This window comes from Danio rerio, chromosome 10 (assembly GCF_049306965.1).
Source record: "Danio rerio strain Tuebingen ecotype United States chromosome 10, GRCz12tu, whole genome shotgun sequence".
In the NCBI taxonomy this organism is placed as follows: domain Eukaryota; kingdom Metazoa; phylum Chordata; class Actinopteri; order Cypriniformes; family Danionidae; genus Danio; species Danio rerio.
The window spans coordinates 37,037,611-37,064,419 of NC_133185.1; the positions used below are offsets into that span (position 1 = coordinate 37,037,611).

Here is a 26,809-nt window from a genome sequence, read left to right on the forward strand (position 1 = left end):
TTATGACCACAGTGGACCCATCTTCTGAAGGCTACTTCCAGCAGGATAACGCACCATGTCATTTCTTGAACATGACAATGAGTTCACTGTACTCAAATGGCCTCCTAAATCACCAGATCTCAATCCAAAAGAACACAATTGGACATGGTGGAATGGGAGATTTGCATCATGGATGTGCAGCCGACAAAGCGTGATGCTATCATGTCACTATGGACCAAAATCTCTGAGGAATATTTCCAGTTGTTGAATCTATGCCACGAAGGATTAAGGCTGTTCTGAAGGCAAAAGTGGGTCCAATACGCTATTAGTAAGGGTGTACCTAATAAAGTGTCCGGTGAGTGTTTACCATCCATATTCACTGAGAAATAGAAAATAAAAATATTCATTTTCAAAATGGGGTGTATTCGTTTATGTTGAGCACTGTATATGCAAAGAGACTCACTCCTGATCTGCATGATCTGTGTATATTTAACCTGCGTGTATCTTTCTCTTTTAGAGTGATGGATTGCCTGGTGTTAATTTTCGACAGGGTGATGCAGTGCTGAAGTATCCGCCGCTAGAATGTGTAAGATGTAATGGGCGATCTGAAGTTATTGACGATCTGCTGTTCCCGTTTAGCACTATCAGCAAGGCTTCACACATGCGCTGCAGTCAGCTGTTGTTTTAGGAGTCCATGCAGCTCCTTAAGAAGATGAACTGATGCTGATAATCACAGCATTTCATCAAACCTCACCCTGGTTTACACACTTGACTGCGTGCAGGAAAGCTTCACAGTGTTTCCATTTTAATTACGTTAAATCTGTCAATGTGGAGAGCCGCGGTAAATGTAAGGTAGCAGAAAATCAATGCCACACGTGGTGGAGTTTTGACAAATGAATTGCTTTGGAGGGTTTTCACAGAAGACAAGCAGAATATGGGGGACTTGAGGGAAAACATGCTGTCTGTATGTATTAAGATCATCTTGCCACTGCTCTTTGTTTGTCCTTTACTTCAATGGTTTTGATAGACACTTTTTCTTTCCCTTTTCTTGAGTCAGGTAAGTGTTTATTAAAGGCATGATGTGTAACATTTTTTCATTAAAGGTGCTGTATGTAAGTTTTTGACTCTTCTAAAGCATAAAATCCGATAATATGTGTGCAGATATTTAAGAAACATGCCAAGTGAACATACTTGTTTATCTGAAAAACAATGCTAAAGTCAGATATTCTGCTTTGTTTTCCATGGCGGAACACTCTTTGTTTTGGTAATATTAATACACCCCCCCATCCCAACCCCACATTGTCAGTTTAGCCAATTATATATTTCAGAACTCCGGGTTGCCTTGGTGGAAAACCGTGTATTTCATTTATTCATTCAAAAAGGCTTTCTAAGCATGCGCCTGTGACCGAATGCGACCTCTGGTGGACAGTAGCAGACTCCGCAATGACACCCAGATTCAGAATTCCACATGATGAGGTTTTACTTAGCAAATTATAAATATTACCAACGCAAACATTTGGTGAGCAGGTTACATTGTAACACTGTGTCCTAACAACACGCTTTGTGATGAGATATGCGTTGATAAGCAATTTAGCTGTTTGCACCAGACGAAACATGACAGGAATTTAAATACAGCCCTTCAGAAGCACAGAATATGCACTCACTCACGAAATGGTAATGTTTATAACCTATTTAATACACATTAATCCTCTTTAACATTATTAAATGTACATGCTGAATCACTTGTGTTTAGTTTTGAAGTTCAATTTCAAAAGGGTTTATGTCGTTTTTAAGATCTGAGGTTCTGCTGCTGCTTTCAGTAATAAATGTCACGGAAAATTGCATTTGAACTCACATTATTAGCATTGAATACTGAATAAAGTATATGAGGTTTACCTGAGATGATTGTTGTCGTTGTTTTCTGTTGTTCAGCTGCAAGAAATGGAAGCCGTTTCTAATATATCAATTTGAGGTGTTGGTCAGAACAAAAACTCCTTTTAATATGGAGAATATTAGTTTTATCGGATGCCGTTGCTTTTATATATTTTCAATCTGCAACCTGAGTTCGTTTTAAACCAGGACCCTGCTGAAAAAATCCAGCTTAAACCAGCCTAGGCTGGTTGGCTGGTTTTAGCTGGTCGACCAGGCTGGTTTTAGAGGGGTTTTGGCCACTTCCAGGCTGGTTTCCAGCCATTTCCAGCCTGGTCTTAGCTGGTCAGGCTGGAAAATGACCAGCTTGGTTTAAGCTGGATATAGCTAGTTTTGGCTGGACTCCCAGCTTGACTAGGCTGGTCAAGCTGGTTTTAGCTGGTCATCTGCCAGCCTGACCAGCTAAGACCAGGCTGGAAATGGCTGGAAACCAGCCTGGAAGTGGCCAAAACCCCTCTTAAACCAGCCTGGTTGACCAGCTAAAACCAGCCAACCAGCTTAGGCTGGTTTAAGCTGGATTGTTTTGCAGGGGAGTGCAATACATAGTTTAACCGGGTGTCAAATTTACATAGTGCACCTTTAAAATATTTAAAAACAAGTAGAACAGACAGTGTTATGTAATTTGCTGACTTGTGTACTTGCATTATCCTAAGTGTTTTGAAGGATGTTAAAACCCTAAGAAATCAACTATTTTAAAGCAACACACAATTTCTTTTTGAAAATAGGCTTATTTTACAACTACCAGGTCTGGCGAAAGCACTTTTAGCTTAGCATAGATCATTGACGTGTATTAGGCCGTTAGCATGTTGATAAAAAAAAATTCAAAAAAGATTTTCTATCATTTTCCTATTTAAGTTGCAACTTGTACAAAAATGGATCCAGTTCCCCCACAGTCCAAAGACATGCACTATAGGTGAATTGAGTAGAATTAGCTGGAATAGTTCCTAGCCGTATCAACTTAGAAAACCACGACTTTTCATTGTCCAGCAGTTTTACATGACTGATTTTTTGCTCAAGTGCTCATGCCAGACCTCTAGGGGAGTATTAAGACAGATTGTGTCATTGCTTCATCATGTTAATGACATCATACACCCTCCATTTCCAGTTTTTGGTTTTATAGAAAACAGGGAAATGGGGATGCTTACATGTTTTTAGACTGCACTAAGTAGCTATTCCCAGATAGCATACGAATGTGGGCCACTTTTGGCAGTTATGTGGCACTGATTGTATTCCTTCAGCCCAGAAAAAATGAATGTGAGCCTGAAGTGGCCCACCTGTACAATGGAAAAGGTGGGCCAAACATTTTAATTATTATATGGGCCATTTAAGGCAAAGATTAGGCACTTATGGCAAAATGTAGTCTGAATGTGAGCCCAATGTGGCCTATGTGGAAAATGATAAATTTGGCCCAAATGACAGAGAACAAATGTAAGCCACAGTTGGCAAAATAGTGGCATAGTCATTTCAAGGGTAATCTGGGTCTAACCCTAAAGTGGCTCACACATGTAAGTGCAAATGTGGCCCCGTTACCTTAAGACATATGTGGGCCACTTTTGACAAATATTCGGCACAGTAAACTCTGGCTAATGCAGCCGTTAGCCTTTAGTGGCCCAGAGAAGATATGGAAAATGTGGCCCAATTATCCTAAAACATATGTGGGGCCACTTTTGCAAATATTCAGCACAGTAAGCTCTGGTTGATTTGGATTTGAGCCTATAGTGGCCCAGAGAAGATATGGCAAATGTGGCCCAGTTATCCTAAAACAAATGTGGGCCACTTTTGGCAAATATTTGGCACAGGTAGCTCTGGCTAATGTGGCTGTGAGCCTAAAGTGGCCCAGAGATATGACATGGCAAATGATATGATATGGCAAAGATATGGCAAATGTGGCCCAGTTATCTTAAAACATATGTGGACCACATCGACCAAAGTCACGATCATGGAGAAAAGTGTTTGCTGTGGTTGGGCTCATAGCCCTGAACCTCTTAATATACATTTTCGTTTGGAACTTTTAAGAACTTTGCTTGAAAAGTTTGTTCATTACAGCAAACAAAATGAAGTAAGGCACAACCTGTGATGAAATAATGTACTTCACTGATGTTTACCCATGTTTAATCCATTATTAGAAGTAATAGTGGCCCAGAATAGGGTCAGTTCATTTGGTTGAATTCTGGCTAAAATGTGGTATTGCTTTGGCTTATTTGTGGCCCAGATCTGACAAACAGGAGTGGACCGCCCTAAAGCCATCATTCCATTCAGGATGTGGTCAAGACGTAAGTGTTTGGTGTGGGCCGGATCTGGGCTGTAATAAAAGCAAACTGGCCTAGAATAAGGTCAGTTCTGGTTCATTTGGTTAAATTCTGGCTGATATGTGATATTGCCATGGCTTAATTGTGGCCCAGATCTGTCAAACAGGAGCAAACTTCAAATGCTATACCTACTGTAGCTAGCATGTTTCTAGTATAAACTAGCATGTAATTAGCATGAATTTATTATGAATTAGCATGTTGCTAGTATTTTTATAGAATGAATTAGCATGTTGCTAGGATGATTCGTTTGTTATTATGTTTTTAGTTTGGATTGGTATATTGTAAGTAAGTTTCAAGTAGTATGTTAGTCCTTATGTTTCTAGAATGGATAAGTATGTTTCTAGTATGGATTGGTATGTCATTAGTATGTTTTTAGAATGAATTAGTATATAAAATGTTAGTATGTAAAATGTAAAGTAAATGGCAGTTTTTTTTTACAATGGAAGTCTATGGGACAGTTGCTTGGGTGCCTTAAGTGGTTGCTAGGGTGTGGCTAGTAGGTTGAAAGTTGATTGGCAGATATAGTCTGAGTTAAAAGAGCTCAACCTTAAGTCTTTATGACAGTCTGGCGCAAAGTTATGAGGTTACAAAATTATGTCCAATGTTAAGTCAATGGGATTTCTAAATATTCTAAATTTTCCAGGTCAGTTTTCGAAAAACCGTGAATTGGATCAGTTTGAATAGATATAGCAGCCTGAGTCGGACTAGTTTGGAGGTTTGGTTTTAGTTCGTTTTTTGTAGCTTGAATGGTTTCCAATTGCTGTGCCCACTCTTATATGAAGAATATGGTCAGGTCAATATGTACGCCTAGTATGCAATTTTACATTTTCATGAGCCGGAAGTTGCTGAGATTTTTAGTTCAGTATGTTGATTTTCTTCCAACTGAAACAAAATATTGAGTAGGGGTGGGGTTTTCTTTTTGCACATCATTCATTTGTAGCAAACTAATGATAAGAAGGGCGTGGTTAAGAGTATTATAGCTGAAGACGCTGTCAAACTAATGTCAACAGAGAAATACCGCCATTCCAAACACAGCTGAAAATGATCAGCCTTTGATTGAAGATTACCAAAACAAACAATTTTCAGTGGATTACCTTGCGTGGATTAATTGTTTACCTAAAGTATAATGCTCCATGCTGTTAGATTTTATACAGACTTCAATCTCACTGGGAGTCTGATTTTCATCCCACATCAGTAATATTATTTTCTCTTAGATGTTTTCTAATAGTGCTCAACATAGTGTGTAGATTAAATACAGAATGGGAAATGGTTGATTTAAATGCTTTGCTTGATGTACAGTTCAAGGCATGTGGTTGATTTTAGTGCCATATGTGCAGTTTGATTTGAAGAGCAACTCTAAATAAAGATGTTTCCATTTTTAAGTGTGAGCGACTGTAGGCCCTGTTTTGTGTGTTTGTTTTCTCATTCGCACTGTGGGACTCGATTACATTTAATATTAAATAATTTTTAAAAATAAGCAAATGTTTTTGTGCACAAAGCTAAAAGTAAAGCTTTCACACTCCATGTCTACTTGAAATTTAAAACCTAATTGGGTACGCTTGATTATCCACCTTGCCTCAGATTTGCACCATGAAAGGTTATAAAGGAGTCTGGAGAGACAATTAACAGCATACAATTAGTTACCCTTCTTCATTTAAAATAAATAAAGTTCATAATTAACTGGCAGAAATGACCACACGCATGTGAAAGGCTTCATATAATCATGTAGTCAGCAGGATGTCTCATGAATTAAATATTGAATTAATTAAAGTGGAACCCTCCAGGGAAGCAATTTGAGATCACAGTTGGAGTCGTAGCCCAACAGCTATAAGCTCCTTATTTACTCATTATCACATTGAAATGAAGGCGCATAGTGTTTAAATGGGGTTTCATAAATTCTGCAGAGCAGGCTTGGAGCATCAAGACTGTGGAATATATTGCCATCTAGTGGAGGAATGTGATTAGTTTAACATGGAAGACCTTGCGTTGGTCGTTTACACCTGGACGTGTTTTGGTCTGTCGGATCACTATATGACATAGGAGATGCATTCACATTTACACCTGGTGTTTTAAATTTTAAATCTTGGTGTTTTATGTCCACTTTTGGGCGTCACAGTGGTTAGCACTGTTGCCTCACAGCAAGAAGGTCACTGGTTCGAGTCCCGGCTGAGTCAGTTGGCATTTCTGTGTGAACTTTGCATGTTCTCCCCATGTCCACGTGGGTTTCCCCTGGTTGCTCCGGTTTCCCCCACAGTTCAAAGACATACGGTATAGACCATTTTGACGAATGTAAACAAAAAGAATGGTCCCAAAGTATTTCCTGTTTTACATTTTTAATAGTTCCTGAGAATCCAAAAAAGAGCCACAAATTGGTAAATAATGTTATGATGGAGGTTTTAACATGAAGTTGTGATTGAATTACCTTTTGTTAGAGTTATGAAATAGTTTGATAACAAGCAAGACATGGTTGTAAGAGGCTACATTATTATATGCATTTGTTTATATGACAAAACATGTCTTTTTGACTCAAGAAGGTCCATATTGACTCCAAACGCAGATACTGATAACATCAGGGCCTGATATGTGGACTTTGGGGGTTTTATGATGTGGTCACATGTTGATTGGTCAGTTTGAATGTTTCAGCATTTGGGCTTTGGTCACATGGTTTAAGAAAAATACAAAATAGTTGTAAAACTCTGCACTGTCTCTTTTCCTGGCCTCTCTTTTCTGTCTCTGCGCTGTCCTGCTCTACTCCTCTCCTCTTCTTTAGTCTATCTTCTCTGACTCTACTGCAATCAGGCTAACTTCCGGGCCTGCTCTCTCTCCCTCCCTCTGTGTCTCTCCTTCTACCTCTGGTATCTTTAATTTTACATTTAAGCTGGATACAATTTATATAATATGTTTTTATCATTTTATGTTTTATCATTTTATACAGTTATTTTGTAATTAATTCAGTTGTAACCATAGAGAATTATTGTCATTAAATCATCTAATTTTCAAGTATTTGTGAATTGCTTTTGATTTGACATCAACATTTAATTGTTCCATATTGCAATACAATACAATCACATAGTATCAGCGCTCTCTCATATTTAGCTAAGAGATTGCAAAAGAATGGTTTGACTAGAAATGTATAGTTTTTACCATCATGCTGATAACTTTTTTAGTCACTCGGCAGAACTACAGTTCGAACTGCTGTGGTTAAAATCCATTCTTACATGTTTATGGGCCAACAACATGACCACATTGAAATGGTCTATAGGTGAATCGGGTAAACAAAATTGGGCGTAGTGTATGAGTGCCTATGTTTATGTGTATGGCTGTTACCTAGTACTGGGTTGCAGCTGAAAGAGAATCCGCTGTGTAAAACATATGCCAGAATAGTTGGCAGTTCATTTCGCTGTGGCGACTTCTGATAAACAAGTGACTAAGCTGAAGGAAAATGAATGAATGAATGAATAAATATCCACTTTGAGTTCCTGTTTTCTTTGAGAAGATTTGGTTTAATGGTGTTTAGGCTAGACTTACAGGGATTTCTTGATTATTGCATTTAATATTGCTAAATAAACTTGGAAAATGTTTATATGAACAAAGAGAGACCACTTTTAATTCATTAATTTTCTTGTCGGCTTAGTCCCTTTATTAATCCGGGGTCACCACAGCGGAATGAACCGCTAACTTATCCAGCAAGTTTTTACGCAGCGGATGCCCTTCCAGCCGCAACCCATCTCTTGGAAACATCCACACACATTCACACACACACTCATACACCACAGACAATTTAGCCTACCCAATGTACCTGTACCGCATGTCTTTGGACTGTGGGGGAAACCGGAGCACCAAGAGGAAACCCATGCGAATGCAGGGAGAACATGCAAACTCCACACAGAAACGCCAACTGAGCCGAGGCTCGAACCAGCGACCAAGAAACCTTCTTGCTGTGAGGTGACAGCACTACCTTCTGCGTCACTTTTTATTTCTGCCCTAAGAAACACAGAACTTTATTGAACTCTCTTGGCTTAAAATCGGATGTTTGTGTTTAATATTTTTGACTTTTAACCAAAGTTGCAACTTCACATTTGCACATCCTGTGATATTTGGCTGTACCATGAGTCCAGATTTGCTGGCTTTAATCTCTTTTGTTGCCATGGTATGTCATGCTACAAGGCTAGCTGCTCGGGGACAATATTTGTGTTGGTTCTGGCTTAAAGATTGAGATTAAAGCAATTTAAGAAAATCAACCAACTCCCCTTTTTCTTGCTGCAGCGCCACTGTTTAGTAAAACGATTGTAAAGGTAAAATAGTCTGCAGTTTTAATGAGGATTATTTATTATAGCTATCATAGATTATTTATGCTTTTCTTTCTTCTTTCTTCATTCGTCATTCCTCCTCCATTTTGTTAGCAATGCTCATCTCCCAGCCATCCAATCAGTTCGCAAAGGATGAAATCAAGCACCAGCCAACTTTTTTTTCACATTTCAGAAACTGTTTCAATTGTATATGGAGTAAAATCATAATACAAAAAGGCCTATTTAACTTCTGGCTCAAACCAACTTTAATAATCTTTTTTTTTTTTTTGTTTAATTATATATACATTTATAGACATACAGCTGCAAATTAAAGCTTTATTTTTTAATCGGTATATAAAGGTTTTTAAAAAAGATTACAAGAGCTTATAGTTTCCAAGTCTCTGTAAACCTATAAAGTTCATTCATTCATTCATTTTCTTTTTGACTTAGTACCTTTATTAATCTGGGGTCGCCACAGCGGAATGAACCGCCAATTTATCCAGCATATGTTGTAGCGGATGCCCTTCCAGCTGCAAGCCATTTCAGGGAAACATCCATACAAACTCATTCACACTCATACACTCCGGACAATTTAGCCTACCCAATTCACCTGTACCGCACATCTTTGGTTTGTTGGGAAAACCAGAGTACCCAGAGGAAACCCACGTGAACGCAGGGAGAACATGCAAACTCCACAAAGAAACGCCAACTGACCCAGCCGAGGCTCAAACCAGGGACCTTCTTGCTGTGAGGCGACAGCACTAACTACTGCGCCACTGCGCCGCCACCTATACATTTTACAAACTTCAAAACTTTATTTGCACTAATTAAGCAAGCTATTTGCTAACTAACTAAGCAAGCTATGTCACATGTTTTTAAATGCGTTGTTCAAAACCTTTTAATTTTGGGCTGTGAATTTCCCTGACCTGCAATAACAGGCATGTGTTTGGCTGTCTTCTACTGATGTCCCGCTTTCATGTGCATGCTCATCATAACCTCTGGAAGATCAAAGCCTGAGTCAACAAAGAAAGTTAACAGTGTACCAACAAAGTCTGACTGCACTGGTTTGGTCATATCAGCTCAAAACTAATACTGCAAGAGTTTGTTCACCACCATCGCGGTACAGGCCCCTGATCCTATGCAATTTAGACCCTATTTCACATGTACTATTTAGATTTATCTGGCTGTGACAAAAATGTCTTAAAGGGATATAGGTCACCCAAAAATAAAAGCTCATTCACCTTTACTTGTTTCAAACCTTTATGAGTTTCTTTTTTTTTGTTGAAACTGGAAATTGGTAACCATCGACTTCAATTTGTTTAGCATAAAGAAGTCATAAAGGTTTTTAAACAACTTGAGGGTAAACAAATAACTAGCAGGCCCATAGTCAGGGGGGTTCTGGTGGTTCGGAAGACCCACCCCTCATAAACAAAGGTCCAGAATTTGTCTCATACATGAGCTCATTTGTCCTATTTTAAATAAATGGGACATAAACAGTGAAAATAACCCATCGAAAAAGGCTTTAAGAGTCTCTCTGTTGGCTGTCACTTCGGTATGATTTCAGCTAATCTGTTTTGGCCAATGCTATTGATTTGAAAAAATTGATTTGATTTGAATACAATTTTGGCCATTGTTGTTATCCAGGAATTTTCAAATGTGCGTTTTGACAAGAGGCTTTATTGTACATTATTATTATTATTATTATTATTAGTAGTAGTAGTAGTAATATGTTGTTGTTGTTGTTGTTGTTTTAATAATTTTTTATTTAAATGCTTTAAAAGGGAAGATGAATGTGACTGGCAGTTTTACCGGCATGGACCACGCCACAATTTGAGCTTGTTTTAGGGATGATAGGGATGGTAAGACAACAGTGGGATGAAGGGGAAGGGAAGTAAGAGGATAAACAGTGAACAGGTAGGTGGGTTGATCGGGTCTCCTACAATGATGCCCAGAGACTCAGAGTAGGTGTACCGTCTCTGTTACATTTTGGTAGAGTGATTGAAATAAAGGGTTATAGGATTGTGAATGGAGGGAGAGTGGATTTAAGGGAACGAGAAGAACAGTGCTAGAGGGCTGGTCTGCCTTAATTAAGTTTTGGGAAGTAGGTGATTGGTCAAGGAGACAACGTGAAGCGTGGTTCCGCCGCCGAACCTTTGTTAACAAGTTAAGTCCATTTGTTATTTGCCTAATAAATAACAATAGGCTACATTTTTTTATTTAAAACAGATTCCTATTTTTTCTAATGATATATGATTTATTACATTTAAAATAAGTATTTTTTTCATATTTGTTCATTCATTCTAATTCTTTAGGAAATATTTTGGTACATCAAAAAATGTGGGTTTAATGACCATCCAACAACCTATTTCAGCTAAAAATAGGGCTTAAAATGTCACTAAAATGCAGCATTTAAATCTCAGAATTAAAACAGAAAATAAGGCACACATAACTGCAAAAATTGGTCCACCCTTTTTACCAGGCTGGCTACAGGCCTGGTGAGTGTGTGTGTGTGTGTGTGTATATATATATATATATACATATATATATATATATATATATATATATATATATATATATATATATATATATATATATATATATATAAGAATAGATATATATATTCTTTTTTTTTTTTGGTGAACTATCCCTTTAACCGTGGAACGTAAGAAGAGATTGTGTGCTTTTTCTATCAACTCACAAAAATCACCAAAACAGATTAAATTTATCTTAATCTTTTTAATAGCAGACACTCTTGAGCATCAACTACTGAACCTAATAATCCCTGTCTGACAGGTTTTGTTTTCATTAAGGAACATTTATTTCCCACACCTTTTTATTTCTCACATAAAGCCGTTACAGTAATCAAAAAAATAAACGAAGACCAGGTCTTTGCTCAACTGGATTGGTTTTGAAACGACTGCGTGAGCAGTTATAAGAGGAATTTTATTTTGGTTCAAAACAGGCAGCACCCAGTTTTCAGTAAAATGGGTGGAGCCAACTCTGTTTTTCATCACGTGATTCAAAGCAGCCAATACGATTTGTCAGCTAGAGTGACTCAGAAACTGTCATCACCAATCGCAGAGCTCGCCGCGCCGAACTCAAATCTGTTGAAAAAGCGCGTGTTGTGCTTCAATCTCCTTCAAATATTTTTCAAGTTCAGGTTTGGCCTGAGTTTGAGGTTCGTGTCTTTCCTCGTTGACAGAAGAAGGCAGAGATAACGTAAGCTATATGTCGTTTTTGTCAGCTTTAACAATGCTATGTGAGTATTGTCATGATTTGGCACTTTATTCGCGTGGGCAACATTAGAATAACAGAGAGTGTTTGTTGATTCTTCAGTAAGTTGGCGCAATAAAAGCATATTGTTGAATAAAATGTAAACTGTTTTTGAGTTAATCGTGTTGAGACGTTTAAATGTGTTGATATATGCTTTGAGCAACACTCCGTGTCTATTTTGTAAAAGCTAGTGCTGCACATAGGCTAGCATCCAGCGTCGTCGGGATACATCTGTCCTGTCAAACATTCGTCATAAATATCGACAAATCTAACAAGCATTTTAATAATGAATTAAGTCAAGTGGGATTAATATTATTCATATCGTACATGTATTAAATGTGGAATCCAAAGAGAAGGTTTTTGTGTTAGGCTAAAACGTATTTTTGTTTTATTCTCTGAACTACTTTTGACCAAGTTTCAGGTACATTTTTTAAGTAACCAAAAAAGGAGTTTTCAGACATTTTTATATTCATTTTAGACTACACAGAACCTAAGTTTTGACTTCTAAAAAAATGGTATTTGCTGGATTTACACTATTTTAAATTGACAAATTACCAGTTGTATTTTTCTGGGGTGGAAAAGCTATTTGGGTAGCAGGGTGTGGTCTCCCTAATGGGCAAAAAGCAGAGTATACATACGCAACTTTGGAAAAGATCATAGGTGACTGAAAACATCTGGAAGGACTCTTCTCATCTGGGCTGTTATCCTTAGATAAGACACCTTAGATAAACTTAAATAATCAATAGGCAATCAATGGAACAGAACAAAACGTCAAACTCTGGAATTCTGTATGAAATAGATTATGAAACGAGTGCATATTTATTCACTGGCTTAATTAATGTTACTACATTCCTGAGATGTGTCAGTCAATTCTCAGATACTGTATCATATGGACAATGACAAAAAGAAGAGGAGGAACAGGCTGTAAATCAACCCCAATCACTCTGGTTAATTTCATAGTAGAAATGTTGCCTTTAAAAAGAAAAACATCTTTTAAAATGATGTGAAATTCAGACTTTTTTCGTGTTGTTGTTGTTTTCTTTGTTTGAGTTTTATAACAATGTGATACCCTGCAGGGGAAAGATTGTCATCTTTGAAGAACTGTCCTTACACTGGTAGATGAACATAATGGAGTCTGTGGTGAGAAAGGTACACACCACACTCTATAAAGCAGATCAAATCTTTAAACATTTTTTTTTACATCTACATGTGGAAAAATAAGTGTTTGCCTGATATGTAGCTTACCTAATGTTCTTTCATTGTAAAAACATTGTCTTTTCAGAGAAACAAGGAGAACACTAAACCAGTTTCTGGCCTTAAAAAACAAGTCATCAGCAGTACTGCATCAAAACAAAGAGTCCTATGTAAAACGGCACCCCTTCAGTCAAAGAATGATTTAAAGGAGGATAACTCTGGAAAGAAGGGAAAGGATGTTAGAGCTCAGAACAAAAGTAATGATGCTGATCCTGCTAAGCGTTACACTCTAAGCCAGGCCTTTCGTACACAGCAGACTATAAGGCAACGAAAGCTTGTGGAAGAAGTTCAGAAACCACCTTCTACGGTCTCTGCTGTCCAGAAATCCAAACCTGGCACATATAAGGGCCGTGTGATACAGTCAAAAATCGATTGTTTCAGAAAACCCAGTGGGGACGTGAAGACCACAGAAAAGAAAGTGATTTCAAAACCGGATGAGACCAAAGCAAAACCTGAGGTGTCCAAAATTCGGTCAAAGTCTGTTACTTCTCTGCAAACCTCTATTAAACCTAGAGTCAACTCCGCTCTGTCATCCAGATCAAAATCGGTCTCTGATGTCCCTCGGAATGTCACTGAAAAACCAGTTCATAAGTCTGTTTCTCTTAAGCAAATACCTCAAAAGGTGCCAAGCTCCATCTCCCAAACAGGAGCCCACCGAGCTTGTGTTCTTCCTAGGCCAGCCCCTTTAGCTACAGGGCGCTCAGCCACCAACAAAGCCTTCACTATGAAGAAGAAGGTACCTGTGCAGGTGCCAAAACCCAAGCCCCCTCTCACTGATCAAAACGTCAGCAGGCCTGTCACAAGTACAGTCAGCCAGTACAAAGTACAAATGGAAACGGCTGAAGAAAGAAGGTGAGTTGTATTATGTTTTGTTAATTTGTAATGATTTCAGGCCTGTTACCAGAGGGAGTTCGGGCTGTTCGGAAGACCCAACCCTCATTGTCAAAGGTCCAGAATTTGTCGCATACATGAGCTCATTTATCCTATTTTGACTTCTATGCCATCATTAAATAGTGAAAATAAACCATCAAAAAAGGCTTTAAGACCAAGCAGAATGCTCTGTTTGCTGTTGTTTCGGCAGGACTTCAGCTAATCAGTTTTGCCCAATGCCAACAAATATTTTCATTTTATAATCTGACGTAAATTAAGTCATATTTTGCTACTGTATTGATTTTAAATAGAAAAAAAAAGAACATTTTACTAGTGACTTTTATTCTAAATCGTGGACCTTATTCTTGAAACAAACAATAACTAATAAAAATGTGTGAAGCACCAAATATTAAGATGAATTTTAATATTATTTTAACTATTGTTATCCATGATTTTTTAAAAATTTCTATTTTTTTTTTTTACCAATAGAGGCAAAAAAATTGTGACGCTCTACATAATTTATTATTGTTTTGTTTTCATAACTTTTCAAATTCAAATGGCCAAATCGTGACCAAGGAAAGTTAATGTGCCAGTTTGTTACTTGCCTAATAAAGGACTAGGCATGTGCTGGTATAAGATTTCTTTACTACACAAAAAATACATAAAAAAACCTGCATATGCATATACCTTGGGAACGGTATAACAGAGCATTTTTTTCTTATTAAAACCTTGACTTTTCCAAGCCGTGGTAAACCTTGACACCAGTTATCGTCCCATGCCTATGACAGTAGGTCATGGTTTTTAATTTAAAACTTCCTGAAATTTTTCCAAATCCCAATTTTTTTTTTTTCCTAATGATAAATTATGTAATGCATTTGAATTTTTTTCATATTTCTTTATTCTTTAGGCAATATTTTTGGTACATCAAAAAGTGTGGTTATGATGACTATCAGATAAGCTATTTCAGCTAAAATTTGTGCTTAAAATCCCACTAAAATGCAGTATTTAGGTATCAAACTGTAAATAATTAAACTGAAAATAAGGCGTTTACTGCAAAAAGGACCACTTTTTGAGAGAACTTTTTTCACCAGGCTCTTGGGAAAGAAGCTCCACACAGTGATCAAGAACTTTTGTTTACATATAGGCTGAATATGTAATATGGTTGATGTCACAGTTTACAGATGAGGGTATTATTTTCAAAATCTTGCACTCTAGATCTTGTTGTCAGGCCACCAAATATGCAGTTGTAGTGTTGGTATAACTTAAATGCACAGAAATGTTTTTCAATATTAGTTGATAGCAATATTATGAAAATGCACCAATGTATGCAGACTTTCTCAAAAATGTCAAATTAAAAATGTTTTGAACAATGCAAGAATTAAGCATAAGGAGCAGTTTAAACAATGGGACAGTATGGTTATAGCAGAGGATATCTAGATTTTAATTTCTACTCTCCTTTCAGAGCAAAGCTTGCAGAGTGGCTGGCTTCTAAAGGAAAGTCTCTAAAGAGACCTCCGATCTCAGACAACTCAGCTGTGCTTTCACGGAAACCAGCTCCACAGCCTAAACCTGGACCCAAAGCTACTACCTGTGCCCAATCGAAGCCTGTCATGCAGAAGACAGAGCCTGTAAAACCAGCCCCTGCATTGAAGACCAGCAACCAAACTGATAAAGTCCCTGGCACAAAACCAGTGAATACAAGTGAATCAAGCAATATTATGAATACTACATTAGACTTGCTGGACAATAGTGACATGGATCTGCCAGTTGACCCAGAGATAAGAATGGAGTCGGTAAGAACCATGAAATAGACTTATTTATGAGGCACACATACGCATATACACCTTTTCCACCAGCATGAACCGGGTGCTAGTTTATATCAAGTTCTTTTGCCAAATTGGAGCTAGTCCACCAGTGAAGTCTTTTTAGAACCACTTTGCTTTTCCAAAAGCTAGAGCGCCACCGTAGATCCATATCAGACATTGTATAATCTCATCTTTCCCAACAATGCACAGAAACCCCCGAATTAAAACACACCATCAGTGTTTAGTTGCTAATAATGGTAGTAGCTTTGTGAATTTTCGATCTGTAGCCAAATATTGTGAATCAACATGTTTGTGCAGCATGCCTTAGTTTGTATAGTTGTAAATTACAAGTAATAACAATGTTTTTAGGATTGTTTTCAGCTGCTATTTCACAAATGGGACTCAAAATCGTTTCTGTTAGTCTCATTGGTCACCAGTAATCATGCTTAAAGCTCTGATTCAAGCATTTTTTTTTTTTTTACTTCTAGCCCAGCATTATTTTGGTGCTACTTAAGAACCATTTTTTTCTGGTTCAGAGCTGATGCTTCTGGATGCAGACTGTGCCACTGCATGCAATGTTTTTAATGCGCACATCTAACCCCACCTCCACCCCTCACAATGATGTCACTAGCTATATTAGGTGCATTTTGTCTAACATTGTAAGTCTGAGATGTGCAGTCTCAACTTGCACATCCAGATACTATTGGATGCTTTCAGTGTCGAAAGAAAAATGAATAGTATGGAACTAGTCTCTTGCTCCGAACCAGCAAACTGCCTTGGTGAAAAAGGAATAACGCATGTTTATACAGCGATTTATACAATGTGAATTTCTGTTTTGCAGCTGGTGATGAACTTGTGTGATAAACTGGAGGCGATGGAAACACCCTCATCTTGTGAGGATGGTGCGTCTCATTCAGTATCTTTATGCATTAGTATTATTACCTGTGTTGTGGTTTTAATACATTTCTTTATTTTTCTCTTACCCATTCTTTATAGCTATGAATGCTGACGAATGTGATGCACCGGCAGATAAAAGAATGGAAATGCAAGTAGAGGAGCACACAACAGATAGAGTGTTTGAAATTCTAGAAGAGGAAGAACTTGGGGATGAGGAAGACATTACTGATGACATTAAAAAGGCTGACATAAAGAATGAGGATGATCTGGAACCTCAGGAGAAGAAACTATTTGATAGTGAAGATGATGATGGCGAGGAGATGAGGTGTACCACTCCAGAGACGGAAGGAGCATCCATTGTGAAATACAATGTAAAAACTACTCCTTATCTGCAAAGGTGAGTTTGAGGAAATTCAACCATGTACACAAATACATTTATTTGTAAATATTTTTTGCTTAACATCAAGATCACGATTCTGTCGATGTAAAATAAAGGTTAATATGTGTAGGCTGTTATATTATTATTTTATTTATTTATTTTTTAACATATGCCAAAACAACAATAATAGTAATAGTCCTATGTTTAGGTCTACTGCTGGTTAAAATGCTACATTTTGTATAGACATGGAATGGTGCAGACTTGACTACTTTAGGTTCTCTTGATTGTTAACGCCAATAAAGTGATGACATCAGAATACAACTATTTATTATTATAAAGTTGAGTTATGTTAATATGAGACATATGCTTGCAATCTGTCATTGACAACATTATTAGACCATTTTTTAATTGGTAAAATGAAACATTTATCAATATCAGATTCCCTCTTGCATTATATTCAACATTATATAGACTACAGTATATGTACTGACCCAGTAAACCCAGTTATTCTCATGCACAGCACTTTGTGTTCACTATGAAAGAGAAAATAACATAACAAATGCTTGTCAGAATCATTTAAATTCGATATGATCATTTAAATGATGTGCACATTTTGGTTTCACTTCAGTTGTGCAGGCCTAGTCCACACCAATAAAGCAAAAAATTTTTTTTATTATAAAGTGCTCGTATCCCTTCTGTTACTTTAAATGCTTAATCACTTTAAAGTTAAATACATTTTGATTGGATATCAATGTTTTTATATTGTTCATAACCTAAATAAAAACATCTGAATGGAATCCCAATTAAATTGTTTATCTGTGGCATTAACTTTATAGTTGTAATGTGGGCTTCAGTATGCTCAAAAAGGATTTGTTGTTGTTGTTATTATTATTAAATTGTTAGTTTACTCAAAGTTTTCTCTAACATGATATATTTTCAAATTTCTTTTTCAAGACTTACACTCCTTTTTAGAAGATTATTATTATTATTTTTTTTTTTTTGAGAAGACTACTGTTGGGTGTAAACGAATGTTTCCTTGTCTTGTCCTATTAGTGTAAAAAAGAGAATCGAATGCGAGGAGGCACCAGGCAGTGGCTCTCGACGCAAAAGCACCATTAAAGACCTCAAGTTTCTGACACCGGTTCGACGATCAACAAGAATCCAACGCAAGTCCTCTCGTCTGCCAGGTATGCTGAACGATCACGACACTTGCGTCTCCTCGTTGGCTGAGCTGGTACAGATGGAAGATGCCGATGCGAATGCTTACATCTACAGAAAAAACCCAGCACTACTGGAAGACTTGCCTAATCACCCTGGAGACTTGGCAAAAGTATGCAGTTAAACAAAATGAGTCTCTTTGAAATTGCACATTTATAGCTTATGTAATGGCTGCATTTTAAGGTATTCTTTGTGACACTAAAAAATAATTTAATATTTAACTGTTTGCATTGTGCTGCTACTACATAGAGTAATATCTTAATGTCTGCTTGACAATATGACTTTAGGCACTTCTGTCAGCATCTTCTGTGCTTGCATAAGGCTTATGTTTGTGTGTGTGTGTATATATATGAAAAGCTATTTCTGTGCCTTGTACCACTTTATTATAACTGCTTTGTTCATTTTATAAATGTGGAAGATGAAAAAATTGTAAAAAGTAAGATTTGTTTTGGCAAGTATCGAATTTAACAAACCAAAAAAAATTTCCCTTTTCTTAACTTGCATTTGTTTTTCTCCAAGATACTTCCAGTACTGCAAATGTTATTGTTCTGCTGTTCATTTTCTTGCTTTTTAAACTTGTTTGTTTTCTAAACAGTCATTTTTAATTCACAAAACTTTTTGAAATGTTCCCTGAGGATATAATTCATCCCTCATTTCTGACCATGTCTTTTTAAAGGCAAGATGAGCATTCATTTTTTTTAACCATGTTGATCACTGCAATATAAGGCATTTTAATAAAGATTATTTCAGTTCAATGTCTTCAACGTCGTCATTAATATAACAGAACTGTGTTTATTGCATATATTATAGAGTTTATTTGTTTTAGATTCATAAAATGAAATTGATTTCTTGATACTTATGTAACTTAAAAATTAAATGTTTAGCAGGATAAATATTTTTGCTTTTAAACCATAGAATAAGATTAAATTCATAACATTGGTAAGTTAGACGGTAAACTGAAGATTATAAAGTTACGTGATAAACTAATTCAGCTTATTTTAATGTTTATTCGTTAAATGTTACTTTTTAAATTTCCTCAGGCAAATAGTTTCCACGTTTAAACCCGCTCCTCCATGACTGCCGCCAATTTCATCCAGTAGGCGTGCGCTGATTGGCTGGGATTTTGAACTCGCCATGCTCGAGCAAAGCATTGTGGGACAGAGACCGACTCCAACGCGCTTCTCCTCCAGGCCACACAAAGCACTAGAGTGCCTATCAATTTACTGCTTTATTAGTCTTCAAAACTATCTTTTTTAAACTTTCTGTCCAAAATAACATCACTGTTAATCCAATGAACTAGATTCGCTTTTAAGATTCGACTCCGGGTGGACGCACGATGCCTAATTTCTGCGCGGCGCTCAACTGCTCCAGGAACAGCACTCACTCGGTGCTGGCGTTCTTCAGGTTTCCACGGGACCCGGAGAGGTAAATTTGTACATGTGTACATCAGCTAAGTTACTCTTTGTTAACCAGACCATATATTTTTGCGTTTAAACTGCATTTAATCTGTTTTTGTTTACCAGCGCAGAGTCCGTGCACGGCGCTATGAGTTAGCTTGCTGACAGACAGATTAGATGTAAAGTTGAGCGAGTCTGTCACATCTTAAGGTTATTCTCTATACAATTTAAGTATTTTGTAGAAGCTTTAAGGAGTTGTTTATTAAGCAGTCTGATTGTACGCTACTTTGGGATGTTAATGTAAGTTAAGATAAGAAAGTGTAAATGTTAGCCAAACTAGCCGTAACAGTACTGTACTGATTGACTGTATGGTGTGACATGGATGTGAACTTTCTTGATCCTATTGTAGACATTATTTATTTGCAACCAGACAAAGTCAACTGTGCTTTAGAGGAAAAACATGACATTAAATATATGAGGATCACTTTATTTTGATGGTCCCTTTAATGCATTTTGTTGAATTTTAGGTGACATTGCATCTACATGCCATCTAATTCTCAATAGATTCTTGCCAGACTGTTAGGTTGGGGTTAGTGTAAGTTGACATTTACTTGCAAAGTTTCTTATAGTCAGTTAAATGTCTGTTGAAGGAGCAGAATCAGCAGATATTAAGCAGACAGTCTACTAACACTCAAATGAGACAAATGGTGAGAAGTAATCGGCGTGTAGTTGGAATGGAATGTCTAGTCAACAGAATATGCAATTGGGACCATCAAAATAAAGTGTTACCGAAATATGAGCTATACTTTATTGCTGCACCTCAATATCACTGCACATAATACATGTGGATTGTTTATTTCCTAGATGTAAGAAATGGGTGGAAAACTGCAGTCGCTCAGACCTGAAAGACAAAACACCGGATCATCTGAACAAGTACCACAGACTGTGTGCCAGACACTTTGAGCCTAACTTGATAACCAAAACTGTAAGTTGTTTATCTTTTTTATGGGGGTAAAGTTGGTTTTATTGTCACACATTTAGGCTTTCTCCTTAATAATATAATTTCAGAAGATTCTAAATGGTGAAATCATGTTAGCAGCCAAAGACTAGCAGAGTACAACATTGTTCATAGTCAAATAAATCGTGCTGATGTTGTTTTGAATCAAACTCACCTGTAATATTAGACCTAATATTCAAAGTACCATGGGAAACAATATAGGGAGCGTGTCACAAGTTTTCACTGAACAAATGGGTGAATATGAAACCAACTTTACCTCAATATCTTTTTTTGTGGAGTGGAATAACATAGTTAACATTGAACACAATATTTGGGAACTGATAGAAAGTGTGAATTGTCAAATATTATTAAGGCCAATATTGTTTAAAAATTGTTAAACTGCTGGATGCCACAGCTTTCCTTCTTTAAATTACACTGCACATTGTGATTTTTTTTTTTTTTCTAGAGCCCTTTCAGGACTGTTCTGAAGGATAGTGCTGTACCAACTATATTTGACAATCCTTTTAAGCGGTCAAATAATGAGGTAAGAGCTGCTCTGTTCAAAGGTCTTTGTGTGAAATTTAGTGTTTTGTGTTTTAATGCATTTTACTATATACATATTTCATTTAGTGTAAAATTAAGTTTAGACACATTCTTTGTATGTTTACAAGAAGAATTCAACACTGACGAATTAAAATACTTTCTTTATCCATAAAATGCTAATTAATTGTAATTGTTAATCGTTTTCTTGTCACTATTTAAAAAAACAACAACTTGGTTATAATCATTTGTGAGCAAGATGTTTTTGATTGTTAAAAATATAATACATTTTAGCACAATCAATAATTATTTTACATATTTTTACATTAACAAGTTTTACATGTACTAAGTATGTTGTATAATGCAGAAAGTCTATGGGAAATTTCTTTTTAATTTGTTTTATTTTCTTGTTTTATATTTTTAAGTTTTTACAAAACATTGAAGTAGACGCTTTACTTAAATTTAACGTTCCTATTTATATGAAATCAGGTTTATAAATGTATTTGGTTAGGGCACCAAATTTGTCTCATCTTTAACCTATTAATTTATGAGTCTTGCCTTTACACAACTAAGGTTACTATATTATAGCTGACTCATTTCATGTGAATGTAAAAATCAGTTGAGTGTAAATACTGAATGTGAGTGGTTTACTTAAGAGCTCTGTATATTGTTAACAGGCAGACAAGGATGCCCCTGAAGCGAAGAAAAATAAATGTGAGTTTTTTTCTCTTGTTTTGTTAATTCTGTTACGATCAAGAAAGATCTAGCTATTACAGTATTGTTTTTTCTAACATATTAACATACCTCTTTTGTTTGGAGTGTTTGCACATGTACTTGATAACAGAAAATGTTGCATTTGATATACAGATGATATTTTTGGCAAAACAATCTCTATTCACACAGATCTGAGAAATGGACATTACATGCCTGAGGCCTGTTGCACAAAACTTGTTGAATGTTCTCCAGGTTGTAGAATACATTTTAGGTTGACAAATCCAAAGAAATGGATACTGGTTAAGATCAGGTCAGATAGTTTCACAATGCTTGATTAATAACCTCTGTAAACTCAAGGTTAACTGTCCTTATTATTTCAATATTATTATCTCTTATCATTTTCAGAAATATAATTATAAAACACAAATGCAAAGCCAAAATAAATGCTGTTGATGCAGTGAAAGTTTGAGAAGGCAATGTAAAGAAAAAAGTATTTAATTGCAAATCAATCATTCATTTTATTAATGTAGGTTCACAAACAGCTCAAAACAGCCATTTTAAAGGCTTTATATATTAAAGCTTATTCATATATAAATTTTTAAATGTTCATTTAAAGAAATTAGTAATAATAATAATAATAATAATAATAGACAATTAAAAAATAAGGTTACCCATGTATCTTGAGATACTGTGGTGACTAAACCTGATCAGATCACTTAATAAGACTGCCTATGATATCATTGTTTTCACACAAACTGGTCATGTTTTTTTTTTTATAGTTTACACAGATTATATACTTTTTTCCCCAAAAACTTGAATTTTAAAGCCTATTATCTAAAATTTGTATTTTCAGGCCTCAAAACGTTGTGAATGAATTGCCAAAATGCTTCCAGTTTTACCCTCAGTGTTTTGAATAAAATGTTAGAAATTATTATAATTTTAAGGTGGTAATACTGTGATAAAGCTGAATATACACATATTTACATGTATTCCACAAAAAAATATTTCTCAATTTACTTCATTTTATGTTCCCAGCGGACTCTCAAAGTGAGGAACCTAAAGATAATAGTGAAGCCGCCACCAAAGATGTGAATGAGAACAAAAATGGCGATGGGGTTGACAGCAGCCCTCCGGTCATTGATGAAGAGACGCTGAATAAAGAGTATCTCAAGTCTCTGTTTGATGTTGTTGTGATGATGGGCACCCAGAACATTCCTCTGCACGGCCACTCTGACAAAGAACCCAGAAGCAAAAGCTTCACTCCTAGCAACTTTCAGGCTCTGCTGGAGTACCGCATCAATGCAGGTGACGAATTCCTCAGAAAGAAGTTTGAGGGGTCACCTGTAAACCTCGAGCATTGCTCCTCTACCCAGTTACAACAGATCTTAGAAGTGATTGAAAAGTGCATTCGTGAAGAGCTGTTGGCTGAAGCTAAAGAAGGACGCTGCTTCTCTTTAGTTGTAGATAACCTGGTTGAGATAGAAGGAGAAAACTATGTCCCGTTATTTGTACGTTTTGTGGACAAGGCCAACTGTCTCCGGGAAGAGTTTGTCGACTTCCTGCTCTTTGAAGGCGACGTGGAGGCCATCACAGAGAGGCTTGTGACTGAACTGACTGAGAAATGTGGCCTGGACATGAAGTATTGCAGAGGACAGGCATATTTGTGTTCTGGGGTGTCCGCTATGAAGGTCAAAGCGATGGTGGCAAAAATAGCTGAGCTGCATCCGCTCGCAGTTCTCACTCCTTGCTCCAGTTGCTCCCTAAACATCTGCCTGGCAAACACAATGACGTTCACCGGAGTGCATCTCGTCATGTCTACCCTGAAAAAGCTGGATGCATTTTTCAGCAAATCGCCCTTGTTGCAAAATCAGCTGGAAAGTGCTATTTCGATCTACTACCAGGGAAATGAAGAGAAGGCTAATGTCCTTAAGGAGGCGTGCGGCTCTAAATGGACAGAGCAACACGATACCTTTGAATTGGCGGTTGACCTCTTGGAGTCTCTCCTGCTGTGTATGGACAGCGTGCATGATAATGAAGATCACAAATGGAGCGATGAAGTGGCGCACAATGCTTTTGTCATTTCCGAGGCATTGGCTGATTTTGAATACGTCATGACATTAGTGGTGTTGAAAAACACCCTTTCCTTCACCAGAGCCTTTGGCAAGAATCTGCAAGGGGAAACCAATGAGGTCTTCTTCGCTTCTGGCAGTCTAACCGCAGTTCTGCATTCACTGAATGAAGTTTATGAGAATATCGAGGTCTACCATGAGTTCTGGTTCGAAGAGGCTGTAAATCTGGCCGCATCTCTTGAAATCCCAGTAAAAGTACCAAGGCTGTACTTCAGAAAACGACCAACGTCTGGTGAGGAAATCCAACCTGAGACCTACTACAAAGACCAAGTAACCATCCCTGTGGTCAGCCATGTGATCAAGGAGCTGTCTGACCTGTTCTCTGAAAATCATCTGAAGGCCTTGAAGTCCTTGTCTCTTGTCCCTGCCATCATGGGACAGCTGAAGTTCAACACCACAGAGGAGACCAGCGTGGACATTTACAAAGATGACCTGCTGAACCCAGACACCTTTCCTGCTGAGCTGCACTGCTGGAAGATCAAATGGAAACATGGAACCAAAGATGTGATTTTGCCATCGACCATCTACGAGACGCTTCAGCTGTCCGATGTGAAGTTCTTTCCCAACGTTTGTGCTCTACTGAAAGTTCTGTACAATCTGCCACTCTTCGCTCTGACAAATGACAAATGCAGCACTGCAAAACAGCGACTGATGGCGTACCTGCAAGATACACCTGTGAATCACAGAAACAAGAGTATGGCCCTGTTCTATATTAACTGTGCCATTAAGCATGATTTGGACAGCATGGTTGAGACCTACTTGAAAATGTATCAAGAAAGTGAGCCAACAGAGAAACAGGATTCATCACAGGAAGCAGTGCAGTCTTAAATATAGCAGTACGATGACTCTGCTAGTCAAAGAGCAGTTTGTAGTTTTCGCATCATTTTGTTATCTTTGCTTTTTATGTACAGTCATCCAAGATTACCAGGACTTTTCCTATTGTTCTACTCCCACTGTGTATATAAAAGTGGACTCCCAGTCTGAATTGATTTGAACACATTGAAAATGATCTTCTCCTGTCCAGTTCCATAAATGTGTTGAAATTGTTAAAGCTGTTTTTCAGAATTAAATACCTTTCTGATAAGGGTAAACCTTTTTGTTTGCTTGTACAATTTCCTGGTATAATTTGATATTAAATTATATTTGGTTTTGTTTTTAACTGTCAAGTAAATAATAACACGTGTTCAAAGTGCCATTGCATCAATAGTTTATGCATTTCTTTGGTGGGCGACGCAGTGGCACAGAGGGTAGCGCTGTTGCCTCCCAGCAAGAAGGTTGCTGATTCAAGCCTCAGCTGTGTCAATTGGCATTTCTGTGTAGAGTTTGCATGTTCTCCCTGTGTCTCCCCCACCGTTCAAAGACATGCGCTATAGGTGAATTGGGTAGGCTAAATTGTCCGTAGTGTATGTGCGTGAATGAGAGTGTAAGGTGTTTCCCAGTGATGGGTTGCAGCTGGAAGGGCATCCGCTGCGTAAAACATAGGCTGGATAATTTGGTGGTTCATTCTGCTGTGGCGACCCCAGATTAATAAAGAGACTAAGCCGAAAAGAAAATGAGTGAAATGTACAGGTTATAACGCATTGGCGTTTTAAAATTATGGCACATAGTCTTGTATATGAATATTAATATTGAATTAAAAATTTTACTTGTAGATTATTAACTACTTCCGGGACTTCAGTTGTAGAACCAAAACACTATTGACTTTATTCCTTCATTTACCACAGGTGAGTCAGCACAAAGCAATATGAATTGTAACCCTAAACAATTGCATGCTTTAAAATAGTTAATATTTTTTGCCTGATATTACAGTAGGTAGCCATGGGTAGTATAATCCTTTTAAAATGTTAACATCGTTTATAAAATACACACACATACATGTCTGCATACATACATATGTACAGTGACCTGCATAAATAAGTAATCCCTCTGTGAAAATTAGGATTGGATGTCTTGAACTGAATATGTCCATAAGTCAAGCTCCACTGTTTATTAAGTGTTTATATTTGTAATACATATACAGTGCTCAGCATATATAAGGACACCCCCACAAATCTATCATTTAAATTAATATTTTCTATAGGAAGCTATAAAAATTTATATTTATGTATGTACAATAGATTTGTCAGTATTGAAGCCAAATCTGGAGCTAATATAACAAAATATTTTACAATAATGGCCTAAAAACTAGTACACCAAATTTATGTTATAGTAAAATATTAAATACAATTTTTAAAAAGAGAAAAAATCAAGAGAAGCAAAAAAAAAAATAGTTGACATTTTGAAGGTTGTATATATATATATAATTTTTTTTTTGGCAATATTTTACTTGATTTGAATTGTATTATCTTTCAATTTTAAAATATGTTTGGTGACTAAAATAATATTTTATATAACTATATTAAATATATGTTTAATAAATCTTATGTATATTTATTTTCAAAACGGGGTGTACTCAATTATGCTGAGCACTGTACATAAACCCTATTCACATTAATCATAATATAAAGAAGGATGAGAAAATAAACGAAGTCGTTGTCAACATTTCATTGTATGGGAACTCAAGGTAAGTAATGACGTAAAAGTGAGATATAAGAAATTATAGTATGTATTAATCTATGCTATATACACAGTCTGACATGTAAAACACAATTTTGCCAATATCACTTAAATAACACCATTCAGTCAAATGTTAATATGGTATTTAATGGGTTAAACTAATTGATGCATGCATATTTACACCTATAAAATAATTGCGACTTAAAAGTATTAACAGCGTTATTAAATGGGTGTGACTTCGAATGTTCACGTGGGTTACAAAAAAACCTTGGCG

General features: G+C 36.7%; 3 protein-coding genes across 5 annotated transcripts in view; all 3 read left to right on the top strand.

The window, feature by feature from the left end:
• lhfpl6 (LHFPL tetraspan subfamily member 6) overlaps window positions 1-26,809 on the top strand; it is a 244,844-nt gene that overhangs the window by 88,091 nt on the left and 129,944 nt on the right. The window lies entirely within an intron of this gene.
• Window positions 11,601-18,961, top strand: si:ch211-266i6.3. Of its 2 annotated transcripts, none has more exons than XM_692182.9 (7): window positions 11,601-11,725; window positions 12,856-12,928; window positions 13,062-13,885; window positions 15,366-15,696; window positions 16,550-16,610; window positions 16,705-17,002; window positions 18,038-18,961. In XM_692182.9, the coding sequence occupies exons 2-7, from the start codon at window positions 12,899-12,901 to the stop codon at window positions 18,324-18,326; spliced, it is 1,833 nt and encodes a 610-aa protein (XP_697274.2). In that variant the 5' UTR covers window positions 11,601-11,725; window positions 12,856-12,898; the 3' UTR covers window positions 18,327-18,961. The 2 variants fall into 2 exon arrangements, with proteins under 2 accessions (XP_697274.2, XP_021335074.1); XM_021479399.3 differs by having other exon boundaries at window positions 12,856-12,919.
• Window positions 19,369-25,070, top strand: thap12a (THAP domain containing 12a). Of its 2 annotated transcripts, none has more exons than XM_073913708.1 (5): window positions 19,369-19,809; window positions 20,464-20,584; window positions 21,063-21,140; window positions 21,814-21,850; window positions 22,886-25,070. In XM_073913708.1, the coding sequence occupies exon 5, from the start codon at window positions 23,044-23,046 to the stop codon at window positions 24,805-24,807; it is 1,764 nt and encodes a 587-aa protein (XP_073769809.1). In that variant the 5' UTR covers window positions 19,369-19,809; window positions 20,464-20,584; window positions 21,063-21,140; window positions 21,814-21,850; window positions 22,886-23,043; the 3' UTR covers window positions 24,808-25,070.